The sequence below is a fragment of the Carassius gibelio genome, chromosome A11, assembly GCF_023724105.1.
Source record: "Carassius gibelio isolate Cgi1373 ecotype wild population from Czech Republic chromosome A11, carGib1.2-hapl.c, whole genome shotgun sequence".
Lineage (NCBI taxonomy): Eukaryota > Metazoa > Chordata > Actinopteri > Cypriniformes > Cyprinidae > Carassius > Carassius gibelio.
Genome location: NC_068381.1, coordinates 16,074,775 through 16,097,862, shown reverse-complemented (window position 1 = coordinate 16,097,862; position 23,088 = coordinate 16,074,775). Strand labels below are relative to the sequence as shown.

The following is a 23,088-nucleotide window of genomic DNA, read 5'->3' as shown; positions in this document are numbered from 1 at the left end:
ATCCTTGTTTGTGTAGCTCATAGACAACAGAATAAAAGATATTTACAGAATACAGAGTGCATTACAGACTTGGTTTTGAAAGAAGTCTCTCCTCTTATGTTCACCTAGGCTGCATTTATTCGATCGAAAATGCAGTAATATTGTGAAATATTAGTACAATTTAAGTTAAGTTTTTTTTATTTTAAAATATATAAAAATTTAATTTATTTCTGTGATGCAAAGCTGAATTTTCAGCAACATTACTCCAGTCTTCAGTGTCATGATCCTTCAGAATTCATTCTAATATACTAATTTACTGCTCAATAAATATTTTATTATTATTCATGTTGACATTTTTTTTCTTTAATGAATAGAAAACTCAAACAAACAGCATTTATTTGAAATATAAATATTTTGTAATAATAATATTAAATGTCTCAACCGTTTAAATTCACTTAAATTTTTTTTACCCAAACTTTTAAATGGTAGTGTATCAAAGTATCCACAAAAATATTAAGCAGCCAAAACTAGTCTAATAATAATTCACAATAATCTTTCACAAGATTTTGAATGTATATTCAAATAAATGCAGCCTTAACAGACTTTCAAAAACATTAAACATTATATACATATACATAAAGTAGCCTATACACAGAAGTACATATACATAATCACAACCACATTCACAGTTCAATATGCACTTGTGAACTGTGGTTTTTCAGTTTGCGTTTTAAATAATTCTCCTCAGTGTTTTATTCCTCTCAGTGTTTTATTCCTCTCAGAATTGGCTCTGTGTGTGCATTTGAAATAGCAACACATGCTGTTTTCTTCTACAACATAAATCACATGCATTCGTACCATACCTAAAACACAAATTCTGAAGCAGTTATGTTCATTTTTTTAATAAGAAAAGAGCATTTGGGCTGTGAGTGTGTGCAGTCTACATTGTAGAACAAAACGCAAACGTATCAGCAAGTTATGTGTACCACAGGCTTTATTTTACTTATTATACATAATAAGGTATTCTCTGGCTTCCAGTATGAATGAAACAGACATTACATGTGTTTATAGCACTCAATAATGACCAACCCATCCTATTCTGGGTAAAAAATAGGAAAAAATAATACTTCTCTCAGTTTTTTTTAAAGAAGGCATATAAATCCACATTTTTATCTAGTGTAAGGAAGTTTACACGTTTTTTTTTTTTTTTTTTTTTGTTAATATGTTTTGGAAAAAAAGAGGTCTGTATTGAAGTGTGTGCTAACTATATTGTTGCATCCCCAATCTGTTGTTATTATTTTGGTGCATAATTGACACACTGTCATTTTCTCCCTATTCTTTTTCTTTATCATTAATTTAGTTTAATTTAATTTAGTTATGCTTAATATTTAACCTATAATTGTACCTATTGTTTTATTAAATAATTCTCAATGATTTATTGGTGATCAAAAAATTTCCGGTGGCCCAGAAAACTGGAAAAGTAAAAAAAAAAAAAAAAAAAAAAAAAAAAAAAATCTATCTATCTATCTATCTATCTATCTATCTATCTATCTATCTATCTATCTATCTATCTATCTATCTATCTATCTATCTATCTATATATATATATATATATATATATATATATTACAAATGATCTGCTCTTTAATCACGCGCCTGAACAGTTAAAGGGTTAGTTCAACCAAAAAAGAAAATTAAGCCACAAATTACCCTGATGTTATCCTAGGTATATATGATCTTCTTTCAGACAAATACAGTTGGAGTTATTTAAAAAATTGTCTTTGATTTTTGAAGCCATTTAATGCAACTCAGCGGGTGCTGCACTGCATCGGTCCATTAGAAGTTTAATAAAAAGCTCATCCATTGAAAAAAAGGGTCTCACAAAAAAAGGGTCTCCTCCTGTAGTGAATCGATGTATTTATTTAAGAAAAATATCCATATTCAAAACGTATAGCAAAAGGAAAACCAGTCTCCTCTTTGCTTATATTGAAATCCTCCATCATTCTTCTTTACAAATCCTCTTTGACCATTGTTTTGATCTCTCCACCGCATTAACGCATGCATTACTTCTGAGCGTCGCAGGTGCAATGCTGACCTCATACATCCTCCTTCCGTTTACAACGGTGAGCACAAGCTAAATTCACAAGCTAAATTCAAGTGATTATTACATTTTGTATATGGATATTGTTCTTACAAAAACGCATCGATTCGCTATGGAAGGCATTTGTTCACCCCCCAGAGCCGTGTGTGACACTATTTTTTATTGGCGCGCTTTCTATTAAAGGGTTTAAAAGTATTCATTTCTATAATTTATTTTCCAAAAAAAAAAAAAAATTATACAGACTCTAAGCTTTTGAATGATATAGAGTATAATGTTTCTAAAGCTTTTTATTTCACATAAATACTGATATTTTGATCCTTCTTTTCAGAGAATTCTGAAAAATATTCATGTTTTAAATATTGATAATCAGCTAATCATCATATATGAGTGATTTCTGAAGGATGTGAAACTGAAGACTAGAGTAATGATGCTGAAAATACAGCTTTGGGCACAGGAATACATTCCATTTTAAAAAGTTTAAAATACAAATATATACAAATATTACACAATATTACTGCTTTTGTTGTATTTTGGATCAGATATATGCAGGCTTGGTGAGCAGAGGAGACTTCTTTAAAAACATTACAAATCTTACTGTTCAAAAACTGTTGATTGGTAGTCTATATATATTACAGAAATTTTATATTGAAATGTACATTACATATACATATACATAATGTTACGGATCACTCGGAGACAGAGGAGTAACAGATGAAGTAGATGTTTATTTATAGACACAAGCAGAGGAGCAGGTAGTGAGGAGTGGATGGGTGTTGGGATCCGTGCCGGGAAGGTAGTGACCACACACACGCACTGTTGGGGCTTAGAGGATTCTTCGGGAGTTATCCTTGGAGAGAAGATGGAGGAGGAGTCTTCGGAGTTTATCCTTGGAGAGAAGGTAAAGAGGAGTTAGTCCTTATAGTTAGCGCAGATGAATGATCTTGTCGCGAACGTGACCGGACTATGACTGGGATACTCAGGTGAGGGTGTGCACTGTGATTGTGTGGAGGTGGAACCTGGGGTGTTTGTAACAGTAGCCCCCTCCCCAGGGCCCGCTCCTGAGGGCCGGGGACCCCGACGACGAGGTGGGTGTCCTCTTCCTCTGGGAGCAGGTCGGTTGGGGTGTATGGTGTGGAAGGTATCCAGCAAGGTGGGATCCAAGATGTCGTTGCGTAGGACCCAGGAACGTTCCTCTGGACCGTATCCTTCCCAGTCCACTAAGTATTCCAGTTGTCCACCACGCCGCCGGGAGTCCAGGATGTCCTTGACCGAGTAGGCTGCGCCGTCATCTAGGAGGAGAGGAGGGGGGGCTTCTGTCTCGCCAGGTTCTGTGGAGGGAAGAACAGAAGGATGGTGAGGTTTAAGGAGTGAGACATGGAAAGTGGGGTGAATCCGGTACTCAGGGGGAAGTTGAAGTTTGTAGGTGACCGGATTGATCTGCTGGGTGATAGTGAACGGGCCAATGAATCTGGGACTGAGCTTGCGGCAAGGTAGACGCAGGCGGATGTCCCGGGTAAACAGCCAGACCTTCTGACCGGGTTGATACTGGGGGGCCTCGGAACGGCGAAGGTCGGCTGCCGTCCTGCTTCTGTGGAGCGCCCCTTGCAGTTGGTGATGGGCTGTGTCCCAGACCCTCTCGCTCTCCTGGAACCAATAGTCGACCGCGGGAACATCAGAGGGCTATCCAGACCAGGGGAATAGAGGTGGTTGGTAGCCGAGTACCCACTCCGGTGGTAGAGGCGTCCACTTCCACAACGAATGGTAAGTCTGGGTCTGGATGCATGAGGAGTGGGGCGGTCATGAAGGCCAGCTTCAAGGCCTGGAAGGCTTCGGTAGTGGCAGGAGTCCATGACAGGGACTTGGGCTTCTGACGAAGGAGGTTGGTAAGAGGACTGGTGATAGTACTAAAATTCTGAATGAATCGTCTAAAAAAGTTGGCAAAGCCAAAGAATTACGGCAGTTCCTTTATAGTGGTAAGAATGGGCCAGTCCCTGACAGTGCTTACCTTCCCCTCGTCCATCCGGATGCCACTGCGGTCGATGGTATATCCAAGGAACTGCACTGAGGGTTGATGGAATGAACACTTCTTTGCTTTTAGGTAGAGCTGGTAGTCCCTCAGCCGTTGCAGGACCTCCGCAACGTGGCGTTGATGTTCTGCCTGGCTCCGGGAGTATATCAAGATGTCATCAATATAGACTAGGACGAACTGATGGAGGAAATCCCGGAGCACCTCGTGTATGAAATCCTGGAATACGGAGGGGGTGTTTACAAGACCATACGGCATAACGTAATAGTCGTAGTGACCAGTAGGGGGGATGAAGGCGGTCTTCCACTCGTCCCCCTCATGTATCCGGATGAGGTTATACGCGCTGCGGAGGTCCAACTTGGTGAACACAGTGGCACCACGGAGATGTTCCAGGGCCGCTGGGACGAGGGGAAGAGGATAACGAAACTTCTGAGTTATCTTGTTAAGGGCTCTATAATCGATACAAGGCCGTAAACCTCCATCCTTCTTGGCCACGAAGAAGAAACTGGAAGCAGCAGGGGAGGTAGATGGGCGGATGTATCCTTGAGCTAGCGCCTCCCTGATGTAATCCTCCATGGCCTTCTCCTCTCGAACGGATAAGGGATAAATCCGTCCCTTTGGCACTGGTTCACCCGGCAGCAGATCTATTGCCAGTGGCGGCTCCAGACAATTTTGATTGGGGGGGCAATGGGGGGTCCTGGTCTTTTCAAGGGGGGTCTCATGAAAACCAACAAAAAATACAATGGACATGGCTAATAACTGCATATTTCTGCTACTAAACAACAAAAACACCTTTGCAATGTAAACAAATGACAGGCTACATTTGTTATTCATATCCTTCACACAGCACTTTCATGTCAGGTATATTATGCATTTTTATTGACATTGATATTTTGTACATTTATTTCCAGGTAGATATTATTGAGTTTACAGGCTAAAGTGGTCTTGCTGTTGTAAACACTGTTGCTTTTGTAGAAAAAATATTTGCATCACATTTAAAATATAATTATATTTTAATTCATTTCTGAATTGTTTTTATTTTTATAATGATAATTCAGAGAATGAGAAAATCTGAATAAGCCTTACCAGTGTTGTGATAATTATTTTTACGTGTTAAAAATAAATAAGTACTGTAATATAATAAAAGTTTATTCAAATAACATAAAAAAGACCAGACCCCTCGATGCCTGTGAAACTTTTCTCCCTCAAACAGCTAACGTTAGTGTTACTTCTACACTACAGGCTACACACAGCAACATATCTGCATGTTCTCACATCACATCGTTCTTGTAAAATAATAATAAGTAAATAAACACCAAAATCACTTCGCTGAGAATGAAACACCACTTACCAGCTGCCACGATGTTGAAAATATCCTCTAGCAATTAAAAAATGCGCGTGCAGCATGAGGAATCTTCCCGGTTGGATGAGGTCGTAGTCAGGTGAACGGTCATCATGTTGGTCATTTTATTTACGGCTAAATTATTATTAATAAATTGTACTAATATTATGATTGGGCGTGGGCAGGCATTCACAAAAGTTTATGTTATTACAAAAAAAATTGAGGAAATTTTGCTTTGACAAAAGGGCACTTAAGGGGCAAAGGAGCAGGTGCTCAAGTGAACCGGTTCTTTCGGACAATTCGATCAAATAAACCAGCTGAAAAAAAAAATGGTTCACCGGTTCTTTTGCGCTCGATGTAATGCCGTCATTGGCGATGATTGCCCTTCATTCAAGCCTTTGGGTTACCCGCGCTTATAACATTAGCAAAGAATCAGTTCAGAATCAATCACCAAAAGAATCAGTTCGGTTCAGATGTGCTCTGTGTCAGTCTGCTTCACGCTGAATCACGCATGCGCAGTTATCATCAGCTCATCGGTTTTCGAATCGGACGCGTCCGACAGAAACGGTTCTCGGTTCAGTGTATGAGTAAAAATGTCGAAATAATTATTATTTATTATTGTTCTGCGTAGTTTGAAGAGAAACATTTTTGGATCTTTATCCCGAATATATATATTTTTTAATCAGGAAGAGGCTGGGGGGTCAAATGGGGGGTCAAGGCATTTTTTGGCAGGGTCTTGAGACCCCCCAAGACCCCCCCTGGTGCCGCTGGTGTCTATTGCACAGTCCCACGGCCAGTGTGGAGGCAGCTTGGAGGCCCGCTTCGGGCAGAAGACATCGCTGAAGGGGGGGTAGCACTAGGGTATGGAGATGGACTGGTTCTCGACAGGGCTTTCAATGGAGCTGGAGTAGACTGGTAGTGATTCGGGGGGACGTTCCACTGGAACAGGACAGCCGGAGATACATGATTGAAAGCAGGCTTCGCCCCACTTCAGGATTTCTCCGGTCTTCCAGGAGATTACCTGGTTTTGCTGCTCCAACCATGGGCGCCCTAGGATGACATCAGCGGTGGAATCCTCCAGAACCAGCAGATGGATGTCCTCGTGGTGAAGAAGTCCTATTTGAAGGGAGATGGGGCCCACGCAGTGGCGTACATATTTCTTGCTTAGCGGCCTGCCGGTGATTGTGTGGATTTGGTAAGCGGCCGGTGTGGCCGTGGTTGGGAGGCTGAGCTGACGGCAGAGGGCGCTGGAGATGAAGTTGCCGGCTGACCCAGAATCGAGGAGGGCGGAAACTGGAAGAGATACATCAGCCGCAGTAAGTGCCACAACAGTGGTGAGTGGTTTCATTTGATATCGTGAGGGAAGGATGGCACGACGAACGGGGGCATCCAGCTATGGTATGCCCCGAAGCTGCACAGTACAGCCGTCTTTGACGCTCCACCATAGTGATGCGGTAAGAGTATACGAGCATGGGTTCGTTGGCTGGTTCTGGGGAGCTGACGTTCTCTGGTCGGCAGAGCGGTGTGGAGGAATGCGCCTGGACCTGGTGCTCTTCTAAGCATGACTGCATACGAGTGGCGAAGCGGATGAATAGCTGGATGAATCGCTCGAGGCCGATGGTATCCTAGTATGCAGCGAGATGCAACCACACTCTGTGTTCCAGTCCTTGACGATAGGTAGTGAGCAGGGCCTGTTCGTTCCACCCACTGGAGGCCGCCAGAGTTCTGAACTGCAAGGCATAATCATTGACAGACATTTTCCCATGTTTCAAATTGTATAGTCTCTCACCCTAGAGGAGTCCCAGGCAGGTTTGCCGAAAACTTCCCGGAAATGTTCGATGAAGCTAGAATATGACTGGGTAACAGGGTTATTCTGAGTCCAGAGAGAATCTGCCCACTGCAATGCCTTGCCTTGTAACTGGGAAATTATGAAAGCTACCTTGGATCGGTCCGTTGGATATGAGAGCGGTTGCATCTCCAGGACCAGTAAACACTGAAGCAGGAAACCGCTTCATTCCTCCGCCGAACCAGAGTAGGGATGGGACTGGCGTGCACGGCAGGTGAAGGAGGGATGACGGGGGTAGCGGAAGTGCTCGCTGGTGGTGGTGATGCGGGTGCTGACATGAGCGTCCGACGGAGAGCATCAACTAATTCCTGGAAGGGGTCCGTGAGGCTCATTGCCTGTGTCTCTCGGTGTTTGTCCGGTCATCTGTTACGGATCACTCGGAGACAGAGGAGTAACAGATGAAGTAGATGTTTATTTATAGACACAAGCAGAGGAGCAGGTAGTGAGGAGTGGATGGGTGTTGGGATCCGTGCCGGGAAGGTAGTGACCACACACACGCACCGTTGGGGCTTAGAGGAGTCTTCGGGAGTTATCCTTGGAGAGAAGATGGAGGAGGAGTCTTCGGAGTTTATCCTTGGAGAGAAGGTAAAGAGGAGTTAGTCCTTATAGTTAGCACAGATGAATGATCTTGTCGCGAACGAAACCAGACAATGACTGGGTGCGTGTGTGTGGCTTTTATGGTGCTGTGGTGGATGGCTGGTGATGAGGATCAGGTGGTGATGGTTTAATACTCAGGTGAGGGTGTACGCTGTGATTGTGTGGAGGTGGAACCTGGCGTGTTTGTAACACATAATATATGTAACATATATACAAAACATATATATTATACATATATACATGTACATATATATATATATGTGTGTGTGTGTGTGTGTGTGTGTGTGTGTGTGTGTGTGTGTGTGTGCGCGTGTGTATATGTATGTGTAATTTCTGTCCTCCTCACTTCTGAAAAGATGGCTACGCCCCTGATGTATGGTATACTGTCCATGTCCAGAGAGGTAATAAAAACATCTTCAAAGTAGTCCATGTGACATCAGAGGGTCAGTTAGAATTTGTTGAAGCATCGAAAATACATTTTGGTCCAAAAATAACATCATGAACACACTCACACAACAGACCCGAAAGAGAAGACAATGATTAATAAAGTCATCGTTTTTGTTATTTTTGGACCAAAATGTATTTTCGATGCTTCAACAAATTCTAACTGACCCTCTGATGTCACATGGACTACTTTGATGATGTTTTTCTTACCTTTCTGGACATGGACAGTATACCGTACACACAGCTTCAATGGAGGGACTGAGAGCTCTCGAATTAAATCTAAAATATCTTAAACTGTGTTCAGAAGATAAACGGAGGTCTCACGGGTTTGGAACGACATGAGGGTGAGTTATTAATGACATAATTTAAATTTTTGGGTGAACTACCCCTTTAAACTTCTCAAGGACCGAAGCATTGCAACACCCGCTGAGTTGCATCCAACAGCTTGAAATATCAGACAATTTTCAAAATAACTCCAAATGAATTTGTATGAAAGAAGAATGTCTTATACACATAGGATGACTTCAAGTTGAGTAATTTATGGCTTAATTTTCATTTTTGGTTGAACTAACCATTTAATCCTGCAAACAACAGATTGAAGAATCCACCCATGATTCTAGTTTGAGTTTTGCCTCTGCATGACAGGTTAAATCCTTGACAAAATATGATCATGACAAATTAAAATTCTGAGACCAATTATTACAGAAGGTGTGTAATATCATGTCTTTATATTGCATTTGACTTAACAAGATTATGTGGTCACCCCCTTATAATTAATAGCATTAGTAAGGCTCTTAATTCAAGTGAGAACGAACCTTAATGCTAATACAAACAATGTTATTCTGTGCTTCCAACAACATTTTGGTTCACAAAGCAATGTCACTAAAGTCAAGAAGAGTTTGTTTGGCCTGCACAAAGACCACACCTGAACCCCATCGATCACCTTTGGGATGAAATGGAACGCTGACTTTCTGTCAGAAGAGACAAAGTTTTCAGGGAGGCATAACTCCTCGTAACACCCATGTGTTGAAATCAAATGCTCAAAAAGAATACAGAAGGGTGTGGTGAACAGGTATCCTGGTCATATAGTGTATCTCTAAATTGTCCCCCTTGACTTCTGATCTTGAGTACCCCTGCTCTAAATGGATCTTTGATTCAGATTCTAGGACCTTTACATTGAATCAGTCTTCTGTGTTGGGTCCTTAATGAACTCTTAAAGGGACAGGGTGGTAAAAAAATAAATTAGATGGGAGGAAGAATAATTCTATGAAAAAATGTGCTCACTTGCAAAACTTTTGGATTTGGTTACAAACATTTGTGATGGAAATAATTTGAGGTGGAGGGGAAAATATTTCAGTGCTTTTGTAAATTAAATAGTTTTAGTGTGAGAGAGAATGCAAAGTTTTTTTTTTTTTTTTTGCAAGCAAATGCAAAACCTTAGCAAAAGAATGCAGGCAAAAAAAATTTTTACGAGTGAAAGAAAAGTTTTTCTGCAGAACGCAATACTTTTGCAAGAGAACACAAATGTTTTGAGAGTGAAAGCAAAGTTCTTATGTGGATTGCAGTAATTTGCATGATGACTAAATGTTTCGCAAGCAAACACAACGTTTTTCTGGGGAACGCAACAATGATTAGCAAGACAACCCAAATTTTCTGTGAGTAATTGCAAAGTTTCTTTGGGAACACAACAGTGTAGCAAAGAAAATGAAAATGCTTCACTAGAGAATTTCACATTTTTCCTGGGGAATGCAACAGTTTATCAAGAGAATTGAAATGCTTTGAGAATAAATGCAAATATTTTAAAATATATTATTTTGTCCTCACATCTCAGATTTTATTCCATCACCCTGCCCCCTCAGGGACTCGTTTGTGCCTGCATTAGTAATGTCTTATTTTTACAGATGAACTGTAATAATGTGAAGTCCTCATGTGGTACTCCCAGCATTCACTGTGACACAAAAGTACTGTAGTGATTTCTCTCAGTGTTGTTTATACCTGTCATGTGATTCAACCTTCAAAATCGCCAAGTCTTTGACTGTGGTTCTGGATTTGAAATGAATTTGCACAGATGTTTGCCAGTACTGCAGAGAGCAACGAGTATTGGCATGAACTGGGTGAACAAAACAGGAAGCCTGAGACCACTGTGAGTCATGAACCGGCATCCTGCAGGCAATAACAGGGTGGATATCTCAACAATAGACAGAGCTGTCATTCAAACCACCGAATCCCTGATAGGCAGGGCAGAAAGAGAGTCATATTCCTTACTACAATCTTACAAGAGATATTTGATCAGTCCAAAGATCTTTAATCCGGTTTTCTGAGCTACAGCAATGAAGGTAATGCTCATATCATTGTGTGTATATATATATATATATATATATATATATATATATATATATATATATATATATATATATATATATATATATATATATATATATAACCTGTTAACTGTCACCCCATCCCGTATAGGGGCCAACTACATTAACTTCACTATATTACAATTAAATCCTAATCTAAGGTCTAATACTCCTAGATATTTTACCAATCTTTTTTTGTTAAAAATGATGTAGGAAAAGTAATAGTTTAATTTATGGCAAGAGTGCACCTCAAAAACCTACATCATAACAGGAGTTTGACCTTTGTAAAAAAAAAAAAAGTCTTCTTTGTTGCCTTTTTCACACTTCATAATCCGAAATGATATAACACTTGAAAACTTAAAATCTCAAAATTCATCCTTTGAAACCCATTTTAAAATTAAACATTGCATTACCATGAAAATGGTACATCAATATCATGTAACAAAATGTTTTCAGTCAAGTCATATATATATAATTTTATTTTATTATTATTATTTTTTTCAGTTTGTAAGCATATTTCCAACTGGCATAATACAAGATACAACAATCATAACTTTATTACCACATCTAATATGTATTTCATCCAGAAATAAATATTATAAAGAGATTTTAACCATTCTGTTCAAATAAATATTTTAATTTCTTCCTCTTCTCATTCATTTTAAAACATCTGCTCTTATGACAATGACAGTTATAATTTGGTGCTGTTTTCACAAGTGTAAAGATGTAAATAGCTCATGAACCAGGGATTCATTTTACAATATTAAATTTATTGCACTTTGTGTGCTTATTATCTTTGGAAGTTCTTGCAATTTTTCAGCATACAGCAAGATAGACTTTGTAAACGAGAGGTCATGGGGAGGGCAAGGCAAATGAAACAATATGTTGTTCTGTTACAGAGTCCCTGGACTTATTATTTTACCACAAGACAAGAAAAACCAGTTCGATCTTTAAAGTTTGAGTTTCGGATGAATTCCTATAAGTGCAATGACAGTGTTTTCATTGTCTGTGAAACAATGACTGTTTATTTAAGTTTTAGCATCCCATAAATTACAAAAATAGAATGTAATTGCTTTCCTTAATTTGCATATCTATATAATACAATGACAATATGAAGTATTATTCTATTTTAATAAAAGTATGGAGCAGATTTATGACTGTGCCACACCCATTACGAAGAAACCCACTGAACTTCTGCAACACTTTCAGTCAGCAGCAGAGAAACAAAGAAGCCTGTTATAAAGTCAGAAGGGAAAAAAAATGATCGAATAGGGAAAGGAAAATAAGTTGTAGGCTATTTTAATAACAGAGTTTTTAATAACCTGTATTGCAGTACATGTATTTCAGTGTTTTTGTGTTCATTCATAAAGGTTTTGCATTCTTCAAGAATCTTTCTAAACTGACAAAGGGACACAGTGAAAGAAACAACATGTGAAATGTAAGGAAAATGTTTTTTTTTTTTTTGCAAAAGTTCGTGTTCTCCTGAGAAACTTTGCATTTCTTTCGCAAATGTTTTGCATTCCCTTACGAAAGGAAAATATATTTACCAATATATTTCTTAAAATATATTGTGATATATTGTAATATATTATTTTCCCTTTTTATTTTCTAATATTTTATATATTTGAATACATTTAATAATATATTGATGATACATATATTATATAATATATTGCAAAATATACAAATGATTGCCGCTTTCAATATATTGCAATATATTGGAAAAAATAAATATATATAAGAATATATGCCTAATATATTACATGATATTTTCCAATATACTGCAATATATTTTTGTTTCGTAAGGGTTCCTGCGGCATTTCATGGTTTTTGCAAAGAGATCGTTTAAGTATAATCTTTCCTCCCTTTTATATTTTTCTATCACTGCTCCTTTAGGTGGTCTGTGAATTAATATGAGTTTGGAGGTGTAATTTTTGCAGTGTTTTGTCAGCAAACTTTTTCAGTGGATCTCAAATTGAGTGCAATGCAAATTTAGAATTACATTTGTCCTTTACATCTCATGTGTTTTATTTCATTACCATGTCCCTTATTGCATTTTATTTAAGCATATTTGCAGTTCGCTACTTTTATAAGTCATAAATTCCCACAGAGAAAGTAAAAGGCTTACTAAGACTCATTAATGGATTATGTCCTGCATGGCATACTTACAAAAGCACACACATTAATATGTCATTTAAATCAGGATTCTAGCGGAATTGCAGGTACAATGTGATCTTTTAATCCAGAAAAACATTCTCTGAATTTGGGATTAAAAATAGAGCAAGTTAGAGCTTGCTTGGAAGCAGCGCACATGGATCAAATAAATCATGTCATTCAGTATGAAATCCTCATCTTTCTACACCTTATAACCACAGGCACATTCTCTCAATTATTAACTTGATGAATCATTTGAAATATAGCAATATACGTGTATTCATGTTTGGTTATCTTTGCACCAATTTTATTTCATTTTTTTCTTAATTTTATTGTATAATGACAACTATACAAAAGTATAATGTAACCTTCGTAATTGTGTTCAAACTAGCAATTACACTGTACATCTTCATGCAACAGCCTTTTCAATGCCACTTAAATAACCGCTGATAGAAACGAACCAGTTGAATTGCATGGTCATGCTTTTCAAAGCAAAGCAAAGCTCTCAGTTTAAAGTTTCTTAAACATAAGAGAATTTTCTGAGATAAAAGTAAAGCCTTCTGGAGTGGTGTATCTGAGTCATGGCTTAAGCTCTCAGAAAAAGACTGTTACGCAAGAATAGAGACACCATGCTAGTACGTCTCCAGATGGCTCTTGCGCAATTTAAAAGTTCACTTTGGAAAATGTTTCTCTCTCTTGCTAATATTTTTTTTTTTTTTTTTTTTTTTCTGCTCATATTTGAAAAGACAAAGGGAGGTCTGTTCTGGGGAAGCTGGCAGCATTCCACGAGCATGAGCCCATTTCACTGTGTGGTTTTAGCTTGCTGTTTATAAGTGTTTATCACATCCAGCACTCCGTCGTCCTGGAAACCCCGCTGGCAGGCGCATGTCATCCTGTCAGCACACATGTTATGAAGCCTGCAACACACACCGTATGGCAGTAACATGAGACCCTATGCAGACATGCATGGGAAAATCAAGTCCTACATATCAAAACAATCACATTCTGTGAATAAACAATGCCTTTCATAAATGCATTCATTTTTTGAAAAATGATGTGCATATGTTCTGGTGTTTCCTGTCTTTTTGCACATATCCCTGGGCTATGGGCTCTCACTCAGCTCATTCCAACAATTCATGTCACTTCACCTGTCAGATCCTCTGCCTCTGGACATATATTGGGTGGAGAAGGAAGTTTTCAATTCATTTTCTCCCCTCACCCCCTCCTCCAACTCTACCTCCACCCACCACTTACCTCATCCCACAAACATATAAAAATAAACCAGCCTCGTCTGTGCACCACATTCCCTCTCCTTCCAGCAAAAAGACTCTCTCCTCTGCAGCCCAGCTATGACGTCCTTCAGCAGCCGTAGTTTTATGTCTTCTGGTGGGGGCTTAGGTGGAAGCATTCGGGGTGCTTCTCTAGGAGGCATGTCTCGGTCATCTGGGATGTTCAGTGGAGCCGGTGGCCGCATAAGTGCCATGCGTTCTGGCAGTGTGTATGGGGGTGCAGGAGGCCATGGGGTCCGTATCTCCACTGCGGCTGGTGGTGGCGGTGGAGCAGGCTTTGGCGTTTTTAGTGCTGGAAGTGGTGGTGGAGCAGGATTTGGCTTTGGTGCTGGCTCTGGAGGAGGCTTTGGAGGAGGCGATATGGACCTCAACGTGACCGTCAATGAAAAAGCAACCATGCAGAACCTGAACGACCGCCTGGCATCTTACCTGGAGAAGGTGCGCTCCCTGGAGAAGGCCAACGCAGATCTCGAGCTGAAGATCAGACAGTTTCTGGAGAGCAAAACCTCACCTTCTGCGAGAGATTACTCTGCCTACCAGGCCACAATCAGCGACCTGCAGGATAAGGTACTGCTACTGTAAAACTTCACATCAATTTGTGCTCAAGATATTTTCATAGCTGCAGGATTAAGGGTGTGGTCATATTCTCATTGAGTTTTCTGCACATCAGAACGAAACAAAGCCATGCATTTCTGCCATGTACTGTCATGCATGTCAAGGGTTACCTCCCAAATTTGGTGCAACAGAGAAATTGTGCATGTATATCTTAAAAAGCATTTGCAATTTGCAAAAACATCATTATTTGAATCATCCCATCTTTGACAGATCCAAGATGCCACTCGTGTTAATGGAGGAGTCTACCTAGCCATCGATAATGCAAAATTGGCTGCTGATGACTTCAAGACCAAGTAAATCCACACCTGCAGTGTATGAAACCTCATAATTAGGAGAAAAGTTGCTAAAAAGCTGCTCTGTTTTGATTCATTTAGGTATGAGAATGAGTTGGCCATGCGTCAATCTGTGGAAGCAGATATTGCTGGGCTGAAGAGACTCCTTGATGAGTTGACATTGGCAAGATCTGACCTGGAGATGCAGATTGAAGGCTTAAAGGAGGAACTTATCTTCCTCAAGAAGAACCATGAGGAGGTAAACACCTGCCCAACTCAAACATGGCAAGCAAGATCATTTGATCTTGGTAAAACAAAGTTCTTCTGACCATAAAATGCAAGGCAGTGAAATATAATTCTGATAAACACTTAACATTTCAGGGAATTTGCCTAAGGGGTCATACATGATCTCAAATTCTCCCTGTCTTTGTAGGAACTGGCATCCATGCGCAGTCAGATGACTGGTTCAGTGAATGTAGAGGTGGACGCAGCTCCTCAGGAGGATCTGAACCGTGTGATGAGTGAGATCCGTGAGCAGTACGAGGCAGTTGCTGCCAAAAACCGACGTGAACTAGAGACCTGGTTCCAAACCAAGGTAGAAGGCGGCAAATTAATCTGAACGAGCCTAAGCTAGAACAATTCATCCTGCAAGCTTTGGTCTTTGGAGACGCTTAACTAAACTCTGAATGTTATTTATCCGCAGTCAGAGACACTGACTAAGGAGGTCGCGGCCAGTACAGAGACCCTCCAAGTGTCCAAGACTGAAATCACTGACCTCAGACACACCCTTCAAGGCCTGGAGATCGAGTTACAATCTGAACTCAGTAGAGTAAGTCTTTGATACATAACAATATGGTTACTTTATAATAGCTGCTGAAAGAAACATTTTAGGCCATTCTAAGCAGGTTTTAGCTTGTATAAGCTAGTCTACATTGAACTAAATGGTTTCAAAGCTGGTATTCTGCATGTAGGTGCCCAAACCCCTCTGAAACCAATTAATCTTGACCATGTTGGGGACATGACAATTCCATTTTACACTGGATTAAGTTGTTTTTTCAGCATGCTGGTTAAACTTCTACCATTTTTTTACCCAACATATACTTATCATTCCAGTCCACGCTAAGCAATAGCACCTCCAATCTATTCTCTAGAAAGCGGGGCTTGAGGGAACTCTTGCGGACACAGAAGCACGATACTCCATGAAGCTGGGTCAGCTACAGGCTCAGGTTACAAGTCTGGAGGAGCAGATCGTTCAGCTCAGAGCCGACATAGACAGACAATCTCATGAATACAAAATGCTGTTGGACATCAAGACCCGGCTGGAGATGGAGATCGCAGAGTATAGGAGACTGCTGGATGGAGAAGCAAGCAGGTAGGAGGTGTCGGAAGAAGCATAGTGATACTGTAGAATGAGTGTGTGTGTGTGTGTGTTTCTGATTGTGTTTTGCCATTTCTGAAGAACATATATCAACATTTTCTCTTTTTTGTCAGCATTATCACTAGTGGAGGAGGAGGAGGAGTGAGCTCTACCACTACCGTCAAGGTGAAGACCATTGTGAAAGAAACTGTTGATGGGGAAGTGGTGTCAACTACTTCAAAATAAACACCATCCTACATAATACACTGCCCATCTACACCTGTCAGACCAGTTTTCAGGCCTTGTGGTCCACTGTTGTTGAGAATAAAATCAGTGATGCCGCAAAACCATGATTGTGATTTGTCTCATGTTAAATCTGTTCACAGTTTTTAGTCAATATCAAAGCATTGTTTCTTAAAGGATGATGATACAGTACATTCTGAGACTTGTGCTTGCAGTACATCATGTGATTGTCATTTAACAGAGAAACAGAGAGGTAGAAATCAGACAGGATTGCACAAAAAAAAAAAAAAAAAAAAATTCACATTCAGATAATCGTGTTTATAATCTACCAAACGTTCAATTGCTTCATTAACTGTGTAAGTGTGCAACACAGAAAACTGGTAAAAGAAGTGATGACACGTTAAAACAGGCGTGTTTTTGAGCAGATCAGTCATTTTGCTCATCATCATCCACGCTCCCGCTGCTCTCGCTGCTGTCCACAGTCTTCTCATCCACCGTGCTTTCCACCACTGTGATGGTTTTGGTGACATCTTCTAAAAACACACAATGAGAGACAGTACATAGAAATGCACTACAATGCTTCATAGTGATGTAATATACTTTATATACAAAACATATATTTTATTGTAAAACAGTCACTTACTGTCGGACTCCCTGTAAAAACAGAGGGAAAGCGAGCCGGTGTTAGTAAAGCATTTAAGAACCCTAAGATTTACTTTTGCACTAACATCAAATTCAAATACATTTAATTTGAGCTATTATTTTTATGAACATCACCTCTCATTTCCATCCAGCAGTCTCTTGTACTCTGCAATCTCATGCTCCAGTCTGTTCTTGACATCCAGCAGCGTTTCATACTCTCGTTTGTTGCTGGCAATGTTGTTATGAAATTGACTAAGCTGGTCCTCTAGGCTGGTGACAGTGGCCTGAAGCCTAGCCAACTGGTCGCCGTAACGAGCCTGCGTTTCCTCCAGTTCACCATCAAGGGCTGACTTCTGTTATATTCATATTACAAAAAAAGATTTACCTACAATAATTATTCAATGATATTCATTTTACTGTGCACACACTGTGGTTGTTTAATGTTATTTGGTGCATTAGGGTTGAATTACATGGTGACAGTGCTAATAATCCACACTGGTGAGACACTTTCTCCTGTTTAAACAGTCATTTGCTTGTTGTGTAAGCAAAATACATCATATTTTCCCTGACTGCTTTTAAAGTCTTAAAGCTGGCAGTGCACTGGTTGTGAAAAAGAATGGGTGAGACTGAAGCCCAGGCTCAGAAAACAGCCTGGCACAACACATGTTCTGGCTACACATGTTGCCACAGACTTGGAAATTATAATGCAGTGCCTCTTCCCTATAACCTACAACTCTATGAGGTGCTGAGAGTATAGAAAAGCACATTTTGCAATAAAAATAAAAGTGTTATTGCAAGGGTGTGCAGGTTTACCAAGCTCTGCTGGGTCTGCAGTTCAATCTGTAGTTTCTGTAAGGTGTTTGTCAACTCCTTCAGCTCTATTCTGCTGTTATGAAGCTCTTCATTTTGTGTGACCACCTCCTGTTCCACCGGGGCAGTCTGAAGTAAACAAAATCAAAAACAACTAGAAAATCACATGCATCCCACTATAAAACTATATTTTACCCTGTTAATCAGAGATGAGCAACTGAAAATGCAAATGCACCAAATCAGTTATTTTCAGATGTGTATACTTTAGTAAAACAGTGCTTATTGTGTCAAAATGTTACTTAGAAGAAAAACAATTATTGCCCAAAACATGAGAAAAAAAGGTTTTCCAAATTAAGTTGTTAAGTATTTAAAATATTAAAGATTAGAATTTAAAAGATTAGAATTATGGTATTTTTTGAAAATAATTAATTTAAAGTCATGATGACCTGCCATATATGTACTTTGCATTTTAAAGTTAAATGAAGTTGTAAATTCTAATGAAGAGGCATCAGAAACTTGATTTTTTCTTTGTAATTATAGTTGAGGAAAAGTGCAGGTATGCACAATATAATACTTATAACACAAATAAAACTTAAATGTAATAAATTCACTCGAGTACAAATGCATTTGTGGTTTTAACTTCACCTTGGTCTCATACCAGGTCTCCAGCTCTTGGCGTTTTTTCTCAGTCACAGTCTCATAGTGTTGTCTGATCTCTGTCATGGCCTTCATCAGGTCCATAGAGGGCGCTGCATCCACACTAACATCCACATGACCTACAGCCTCAGCTCTGGTCACAGACATCTCCTGTGAAAACACACATATTAGAAAATCTGTGATCTAGCACAGAGTCAGAGATGGATCGTATTATGATGCTGACATGGTATTAATCATCTATTCATAGATTTAAGAGGAATAAAAAGAAGGAGTGGTGGGATGAGCCTAGTTTTTTTAATCCCAAACATCTCAGGACTGTTTCAGGAGAAAGTTAGGCTTTCCTTGTGAGTTTCTCTTTATTTTAATACACTTTCATCAATTGGAAATTTTCTAAAAGTCTTCTTTAGTGTACGCTTAGACGTGTGTTCATGCATGAATGATGGCCTTTCATTGCCCCAGAGGCCCAGCGATATTACTGTTTCGTTTAAAATGATGTAATGGAAGGGGAAATCCCCAGCAGAGCAGGCAGCAGAAGAACAAGAGGAAAAAAGAAAAATTGAAGGAAGGAAGGAACACTCGTAGTGACCCTGTGTTTTTGTTGTGTGGAAACGGTTATCTCTGAAATAGCTGATTATGAGCAGCTACAGTAACCTGTCATTTATCTTTCAATTGTTTTTAAGCAATAAATACCTAAATAAAAGATCTGAACTAAATTTGACCTAATCTCCATTAGATTTGCAATACTGTTCAAAAGTTTGGTATCACTGAATTATTTTCACTATGACATTTTTTTCAGAAAGGATGCATTAAATTGATCAAAAATGCAGTATTTTTTTTTTTTTAATAAAAGTATTTCTAGTATAAATAAATGATGTTCTTCAAGGTTTCTATTAATCGGACACTGCATCATGGTTTGTGCACTTTATTAGGTAGCACAACTGTTTTACTTGTGCTAATTAATTAAATGGTAGTGAAGCTACGAGGCTAAGCTGAAAGCAGTATGCAAATATATAGGCTAACCTTTTAGCTTGCAGGTTAACTGAAAGAAATATCAGAAATATGAGTTGCAGTCACATCACCTTACCACATCACCATGGTGATATTTACTGTATACAGTAAGTGTAAATGTTTCCAGGTTGCTTGTGCTTGCATAACAGCTTTGTGTAAAACAGGACTCAGTTTGTGGGTGGAATATCTGAATATATGACCAGTCTCCTGGGCAATGCCCTAAATAGAAACTCTGTCATGGTGATATTCCTGCTGTTTACAAGCTAGAATTTGCTCTTTTAGAATATGGAATGATACACTGTTGAACTAAACACCAATTAGAATGTTGTCCAATTGTAATTAAATTAAATAAGTTTCCTTCACAAAGAGATAGAACAAACATACAACCGCATAAAGACTGCTCAGTGAGGCAAAGATGGGAAAATTGTGTCACATATCAAACCTCCTCGTGATATCTCCTCAGTATGATGAGCTCCTCATTCAGATTCTCAATTTTTATCTCCAGGTCCGACCGACTCAAACTAAACTCATCCAGTACTTTCCTCAGTTTTAAGATGTCGGCTTCAATGCTCATGCGCATTTCCAGCTCCTTCTCATACCTGAGGCGATGGTTCACAGAATTAATTTTCTATTAATGCTCAATTAAATCAATGGTAAGACATATATATTCAGGTTCTCACTTTTTCTTGAAGTCGTCTGCGGCCAGTCTGGCATTGTCCACAGACAAGAGCAATGCGCCATTGTCTTGGGAAGCCAAATGAATCTGCCAGTAAAAAAAGAAAGAAAAAAAGGAAAATGTATTGTATTATGGCAAGCCAAACAGCAGATGCCAGTGAGATGTTATAGAAGGTTACAGAAAATACACCCTCAGAACACTGAATTCCAAATAAGAGGAAAAACATAGATCAGTCTATTGCACAATAAACATTCTGGCACCTGGAGTCATTTTATTTTTAGAGCTGGTTGTCAGTGTCTGTAGAGTTCAGTAGAGCCACAGAATGCGGAACAAAAGCCAACTCTGACAACAAAACTTGTTCAGTCTGTTTCTTAACATATACTTGTCTAGATGCCATCACAGTAGTCAGTCACCGAATATGTATAAACTATAGCTAAAACGAATAAAAATGCCACAAGCCAATTAGTGTTCTGATGTCAGTGTTGCTTCAGTATATAGTATTTATGGTTGCACTTTATTTTACAGTGTGTGTACTTCCATGTACTAATATTGTACTTACAGTGTATTTATCTAAGAAAATTCTGGTAATACAAGGTAACTACATGGGGTAGGGTTAGGTTTAGGGGTAGGTTCAGGGTTAGTACCTAGTTATTACATAGTTATTGTAATTACTACAATAAGTACATAGTATGTACATGGGGAACAGGACTGTAAAATAAAGTGCTACCGTATTTATTAATATTTACATTATTATTTGTTTCTTTTCAGTTTAAATTTTAATTCAAATGCTAGTAATTTCTATTCAGCTTTAGTTTTAGTACTTGACAAGGCAAAGTGTCAGCTGTTTTTTTAAGTTCGAATTTCCTCTAATTGACTGTATATATTTTAGCTTTGCTTTATTTTCATTATTGAAAACTGTATTTAGCTTCACAGAACAGAGACGTGTGTATACTGTATATCATGCCTGTATGTCGTGTTTCAAAGTGCATGTCAAGTCATCCTCTCTGTCCGAAGACCTGTCTGCACACCCCACTCCACTCTGAACGTACCTTGTTCCTCAGGTCCTGGATGGTGTCCTGAAAGATGGTTTGTTTGAAAGTGACATCCACATCAGGGCGACTTTGAATGTGCTCTCTGATCTTCTGCTCCAGCTCAGTGTTGGCGTTCTCCAGTGAGCGCACCTTCTCTAGGTAGGAGGCAAGGCGGCTATTCAAATTCTGCATGATGGTCTTCTCGTCAGCCGACGGATCTAACCCATCAGCTAGGTTGAAGCCCCCTCCTCCATATACACCGGTGTTTCTGGAAGACATTTTGCTGTCCTGGTTAAGGTCTTGAACGTGGAAGTGGGAAACGAAACACAAACGCAGATTCAAAAAAAACCTTTAAATACCTGCCCAGGATGGAGGAGGGGAGAGGACACTTTGCTTTCCAAGGAACAGGTGGGTATGAAAACTTGTGATCTAGAACCCGAACATCAACATTGTTTAATGTCGTTTAAAGTCAAAATGTGGCACTTCTGGTCCTGAACTGAATTATCAAGAATTCTTATCATAACATTTCCGTTAATCCGAAAACGAAAGGCTTTTTTTAAATGAACACACTCAGGTGTAGCATATGGTCAAAGGTCTTGTTGTATGTCAACAAGAAACAGTGAATGACTGCTAAAAACTAAATGGAGGGCAGAACAAATTTTGAGAATCCTTAGTTCAGTGTTGCATAGAATTGGGATGCTTTTTATTCTTCTTATTTTAAAGTTCACAGAAAAAGTTTGCAGAATAAAGCGATCTTCCAACTCTGAAGGAATGCGTTTTCGACAGAGGGGACCCATGATGGAAGGGAAGACCCGTGTATGGTTGAATCCAGTGGGGTCGCTGTGTCCATTTCTTTTACTGTCTATGGGAAAACCATGGAGAGAAAATGATTGTGCTTGTTTGGCCTTGTTTTTTATCATTGACTTGGATTTCTTAGTGATGATAAAACTCTTTATTAATCCATTCTTCTCTCCAATTCACATATTTGATGTTACTGTTTGATATTTTCCACTCAGCCGCAGAAATGACGTCGTTATGAGTCATGCCTTTGGCGGTCAGTTGCTAAGTACAGTATCTAGTCGTAACTTTCTAAAACTGTACAGGTCTGACACCACAGAGTGGAGTAAACATCGCAAAAGCATCCTGCATCCTGCTCCGGGTAAAATTACATTTGTGAAATATACCTGAACACTTGATTGTGTGCGCCAACACTACTAGGTTCAAATGGTAAACAAGCATGAGTGTTTTTTTGTCTTTTTAAAGTGTGTGGATGTGGTTTCAGAACAAATTTTCTTCTCATGTATCTGAGCTCATTGGTTTACTCTAATCTCCTTTACTAACGTGTTCCCAAAAGTCACTAAATGTCCATCTTTCTCTCTATATGTTAGTGTTAATATCTCTTTTCAGGGTAACATTGCTTGTTACCATCCAGCTTACATGCTAAAGGCACAAGCGATGTGACTAATCATACGTTTAGAAATAACCATTCATTCTCAACATATCCAAAAAAAAAAAAGATAATTTTAGATGAGCGTTATATATCTGGTAAAGCAGCATTCTGGAGTATATCATCTCATCTTGACGTATCTTAAGTTATGAGGCCTCATGCACACTACTATGAAAGAGTAAAGAGATAAGA

At 39.2% G+C, this 23,088-nt stretch overlaps 2 protein-coding genes across 2 annotated transcripts; one reads left to right on the top strand and one right to left on the bottom strand.

The window, feature by feature from the left end:
* Positions 1-14,143: 14,143 nt before the first annotated feature.
* On the top strand, positions 14,144-16,729 carry krt15 (keratin 15). The gene is made up of 7 exons (XM_052610102.1): positions 14,144-14,705; positions 14,964-15,046; positions 15,128-15,284; positions 15,459-15,620; positions 15,729-15,854; positions 16,177-16,397; positions 16,517-16,729. Exons 1-7 carry the CDS (start codon positions 14,199-14,201, stop codon positions 16,626-16,628), a joined length of 1,368 nt encoding a protein of 455 aa, XP_052466062.1. The 5' UTR covers positions 14,144-14,198; the 3' UTR covers positions 16,629-16,729.
* A 322-nt stretch (positions 16,730-17,051) lies between these two features.
* On the bottom strand, positions 17,052-21,756 carry krt98 (keratin 98). Its single transcript, XM_052610611.1, has 8 exons — positions 21,468-21,756; positions 20,423-20,505; positions 20,185-20,341; positions 18,723-18,884; positions 18,081-18,206; positions 17,403-17,620; positions 17,269-17,279; positions 17,052-17,158 (listed from the first exon to the last, which is right to left on the bottom strand). Exons 1-8 carry the CDS (start codon positions 21,726-21,728, stop codon positions 17,052-17,054), a joined length of 1,125 nt encoding a protein of 374 aa, XP_052466571.1. The 5' UTR covers positions 21,729-21,756.
* Between the last annotated feature and the right edge of the window lie 1,332 nt (positions 21,757-23,088).